Genomic DNA, 5,179 nt, shown 5'->3' with positions numbered 1-5,179 from the left:
AAAAAAAAATAAAGTCATATGGTTCAACAGTTATTAGTAGATTCACAAGACTGCACACTGCAACATTAATTCCAGAACACATTTTATCACTCCTAAAGGAAACCCCTTACTTGTTAGTAGTTACTAACTGTGCCCTAACCTTAGCCCCAGTAATCAGCAGTTTGCTTCCTGTTCCATATTGTGGCCATCATAGAATCATTCAGTGTATGAAATGTCTAACATTCTCTTAGCACAATGTTTTCAGGGTTCCTCCCTATTGTAGCATGTATCGTTACTTCATTTCTTTTTACATCTGTGTTGCATATGCACCACATTTTATTTTTTCATTCATTAACTGGTGGACGTTTGGGTTATTTTCACTTTTTGGCTATTATGAGTAATTCTTTTAGGAACATTTTTGTGCAAATTTTTCTGAGTACATAATGCTTCCTTTTTTCTTGAGTTTATATATAGGAGTGAAATTGTTGGGTCATATGGTAACTGTGCTTTCTGCGGGACTTCCAGATTTTATATTCATACCAGCATTATATGAAGGTTACAGTCTCCATGTCTTTAATATTTTTTATTCTTTATGTTTTTGACTATAGTCTTTTAGTGGATATGAAGTATTATCTGATTGGGGTTTTGATTTGCCTTTATAATGATGATATTAAATGTTTTTCATGCATGTGCTATTTTTGTATATGTTCTTTGAAAAATCATCTATTCAGATCCTTTGCCAATTTTAATAGTGTTTTCTTTTTATTGTTAAGTTGTAAGTGTTCTTTATTCTTCTGAGTACTAAATCCTTATCAGATATATGACTTAAATATTTTCTTCCATTGTCCTACTTTTAATTTTCTTAGAATCATTAAAACACAAATTTTTCTTTAATTTCAAAAATGAAATTTATCTACTTTTTCTTTATAATGTAGGTGTCATATCTAAGAACCTGTTGTCTAGCCTAAGGTCACAAAGACATGTGCATGTTTCCTTTGAGGAAGTTTTAGGTCTTTGATAGGTTTCAATTTTTATTTTTTGTGTTACTGGGGCTTGAACTCCTTGCACATGATAGGCAAGTGCTGTAACAGTGAGCTATATACCCAGTCCTTTTCCTTTTTTTATTTTGTGACAGGGTTTTCTTAAATTCCCGAGGCTGGATTTGTGGTTTTCCTACTTCCGTTTCCTGGCTGGCTGATTACAGACGTTCACCTGTGATTTGAGTTTATTCTTGAATATGAAGTGAAGGGATCTACATTCATTCTTTTCAGCTTAGAGTAAAACAGTTTATTAAAACTGATTTTTAAAAAGTCTTAGCTTGTATCTGGGTCAGAATCATATTCCTCAGCCTGCTCATGTTTTTCTTTCTCCACTTTAGTTCTCACTGACTTTGGATTTTAATATTATTGTTACAAAAATCTGACTCTATAGACTTTGAGGTAACTTTCCAGGGTGTGAGACAACTTCCAGTTCCTGAACAGGTTCTGACACAGGAGGTGCTCAGGAAACATTTTTTGGATGAATGATTCCTCTGAACAGCACTTTGTGATCACATGCAGTTCCAACTGATGCCCCATCTAGTATCCCAGTTAGTTGGCTTGAAATACTTCATTATGAGCAAAATGCTTAAGGCTAGATTCTGTAGAGTGCCTTCAAAGCCTTGTAGTTATTCTCTCCATATATTCTTTTTCTTTTTCTTTTATTGAGACAGAGTCTCACTATGCAGCTCAGGCCAGCCTTGAGCTCACTTTGTAGCCCAGGCTGGCTAACTCACAACAATCCTCTTGCCCATTGCTAGGATTACAGACTTGTGCCGCCATGCCTGGCCCTTCATATATATCTTAAAGAGAAGAAAACAATATGACTCACTTAACATCAAACTGAATTCACTTTAGTCCTACAACCAGGAAAAAACATACTTTTTTTTTTTTTAAAGGTGGGTTTTTATTTTTTTTATTTAATTTTTTGGCAGAACTGGGGATTGAACTCAGGCCCTTGTGCTTGCTAGGCTAGCACTTATTCTACAGAGCCATCTCCCTGGCCCCCAAAACATACTTTTTTGTGTATTAAAAACTAGTTTATTTTCTCTCTCTGTCTCTTTGTGTCTCTGTCTCTGTCTCTCTCTCTCTCTGAGGCACACACACACACACACACACACACACACATTTCTGAAGATAAGAGTCTGCTTCTGGGTGACAGGGAGCAGTGACACAGTGAGCAAGTGGTGAACCCAGAAGCAAAGAGTGTACCTTTATTGTTAGATTCTGGAGAGAGCTACGGTTCAGTAGGTCAATAGATTTCCTATAAGGTATGTGGCTGTGAATCTCAGAGACTACTAGAAAAGTGTTCTAGACCTTGCACCTCAGTACCTCTGTCTTACCTTTCAACATATTATTGTTATGTCTCTGTGTTTATATTATCTTTGCTAGTGGAACTGTCTGGCTAATTCCATACCTATTGGTGTCTGTAACAGACAATATATTTCTCAACTCTTGTTCACAGAGGGACCTGTCAGGGCACAAGAACATTGTGGGGTACATTGATTCTAGCATCAACAATGTCAGCAGTGGTGATGTATGGGAAGTTCTCATTCTCATGGATTTCTGCAGAGGTATGTATATGAACCATGGCTTTGTTTTTTTTTGTTTTTTTTTTTGTGGTACTGGGGATCGAACTTGGGACCTTGCACTTCCCAGGTCTTATGTTCGCTGAGCTATATCCCTCAGCCATGAACCATATTATTAAACTTTTCTCTAGCATTTTTATTATCAAGGACATAGGGATCCTTTTATTTAATTTATATTGTACTCTAAACTATGTTGTTTTAGTATTAGAGATAGATTAAAATGATACAGGGTCTGCTGTAAACTTTAGGTTATTAAGATGATTAAAAAAAGATGATAAGGAACCATGGTACAAACAATTAAAAGTAATGGATAATATAAAACCCTGTTTATATTGGGTTTACAAAGGTTTGGTCATGTATATAAATGAGAACATAGGAGAATTTGAATGAATGTGCTCTTTGTGATGCTTTGAAACAAATGATGGAGACACATAATAAAGGCCCAACTCCAGATGGACCAGAGAAGCAGTGCTGCTTCCCCACCCCCTCGCTTGTATGTTCTCTTCCTCACTCACACTATCATCCTTGTGTTACTGGCTAAAAGGATCCTTTTTGTGATGGAAACGATCTTTTTCTCCTGGCTGTAGAGCTGTGATTTCTGGTAAGGCTACATTTAAATGATGCTGCTGTTAGCAGTGGCATTTAAATAGTTGAAATCTTGAAGTTGCAAAGAACATTTGTCTTGAGAGATACAGGCTGTAGATTGAATGTATTCACAGAGTTGACTGTATTATAACCACTGTTTGCGGGTTTGGCTTTTTTGGCCTAAGCAGCTGCCGCCTACAAACTTGGGCCATTGTCTTACTATCTTGTAATTGCTCTTGGCTCCAGTAACATTTTCCTATCTTTAAAGATACCATCTATAAATTAAATATGTTATTTATCCCAAAAATATGAGTTCAACTAGTAATTTCGGTCTTCATTATATTAAGTATTAGCCAATTTTATGAAACATTACCAAATTCGAACTCAACCGTTTACTTTCTCCTGACTGTTCTTTTTTGGACAGTAAAATGTTTAGAGGCTAGGCAGTAGTACAAAGATCTGCATGATTTTGTAAGGGAGGTCATCAGTTTTTTGGTCCTGCAGATGAGACACTGGTGTAGCATTTCCACAGGCCAAGTAGTAAGTGAAGAAGCCAGAATTATATTCCCAAAGCACAGGCTGTAATGCTGTTTCATTCCTGCTCCCTGGGTCTGCTGTGCCATCTGATTCTAACAAAAAGGGATGGCAAGTGAGGCTGTGGCCTCATCTCTTACACAACAGGGGCAGTATAGGCGGGGACCAAGAGCAGGACCATTTTATCAGTTCTGCCGCTAATCTTGAAGACATAATGAGGGCAGCTAATATCTGGGTACTTTATAAAATAAAGGAACTGGTTTTGACACATTAGAGGAAGCATTGTATTAGTTTTTAAAAAAATAAAAAATCCCGAGGTCAGGGAGATGGCTCAGTAGAATAAGCGCTCCTCTGGCAAGCGCAAGGGCCTGAGTTCAATCCCCGGTTCCACCAAATAAAAAAATAAATCCTAAGCTGTGAGAGCACTGGGGCTTCAGTCTGGCTTGGCCATTTTCAGCTCTGTCACTTTCATCTGGGCTGTTTCTCTTTGGGTAGCCGCTCCTTCTCGGTCTGAGAGACGAAACTGTTTTATAACCTCTCCTTTGCTTTGTACCCCTCTCAGGAGGCCAAGTGGTAAACCTAATGAACCAGCGCCTGCAAACAGGCTTTACAGAGAATGAAGTGCTGCAGATATTCTGTGATACCTGTGAAGCTGTTGCCCGCCTGCATCAGTGCAAAACTCCTATTATCCACCGTGACCTGAAGGTAACAGACCACACTATTTCACTAAGGGCGTTCTTGCTGAGTATTTTATCTCTATTCCAGGGATGGAGTAGCTACTATGGGGATATAAAGGAATTTTAAAGCATGGTACCTGATTCCAGTCTTAACATCTGCTTGGAGTGGGTGAAAAGACAAAGAAAACAGTATAGTGAGGCATCCGTTTTGCTACATAAGTAGCCTCCAGAAATGATAGTTATCAAATACCAGAACCCATGATATTTTCATTTTTCTTTTTCTTTTTCTTTTTTTGGTGGAACTGGGAATTGAACTCAGGCCCTTGCGCTTGCTGGGGAAACTTATTCTACTGAGCCATCTCCCCGGCCCCGTTTTTCTCACCATACTCCCAAATTCACATTTCCGGAGACGAAAAATAATACATTAATTTAACTGTTTGTAAATGTGTGGTTTTTAAATGTCTCTTTTATATTTTGCAAAAAATCATTAATCAATTATTTTTAAAATCAGTGCTACTGATCACCATCACCTTGTGCTGTGCCTTTCATATGATAGTCCCTCAATGTACATGCTGAATGGAATTGGCATCCCATTAGTTTAGCTTTTTATTTTTCTTTAGCGTATTTGGTACAGGGTCTCACTACGCAGCTTAGACTCTTAGTGCTTTTTTTTTTTTTTTTTTTTGTTTGGGTTTTTTTTTTGGCAGAACCAGAGATTGAATTCAGGTCCTTGTGCTTGCCAGGCAAGTGCTTATTCTACTGAGCCATCTCCCCAGCC

At 37.8% G+C, this 5,179-nt stretch overlaps 1 protein-coding gene across 10 annotated transcripts in view; it reads left to right on the top strand.

Moving 5' to 3' along the window:
• Nucleotides 1-5,179, top strand: part of Aak1 (AP2 associated kinase 1) — a 188,248-nt gene that overhangs the window by 111,474 nt on the left and 71,595 nt on the right. For all 10 annotated transcript variants that reach the window (XM_023718386.1, XM_023718385.1, XM_023718384.1 and 7 more), the window contains exons 4-5: nucleotides 2,482-2,590; nucleotides 4,287-4,429. In XM_023718386.1, coding sequence (XP_023574154.1) covers nucleotides 2,482-2,590; nucleotides 4,287-4,429 — 252 coding nt within the window. The remainder of the gene's footprint in view (nucleotides 1-2,481; nucleotides 2,591-4,286; nucleotides 4,430-5,179) is intronic.

The sequence above is a fragment of the Octodon degus genome, unplaced genomic scaffold (assembly GCF_000260255.1).
Source record: "Octodon degus isolate 3935 unplaced genomic scaffold, OctDeg1.0 scaffold00058, whole genome shotgun sequence".
NCBI lineage: Eukaryota > Metazoa > Chordata > Mammalia > Rodentia > Octodontidae > Octodon > Octodon degus.
The sequence above is the reverse complement of the archived record's forward strand: the minus strand, read 5'-3'. Positions and strand labels throughout refer to the sequence as shown.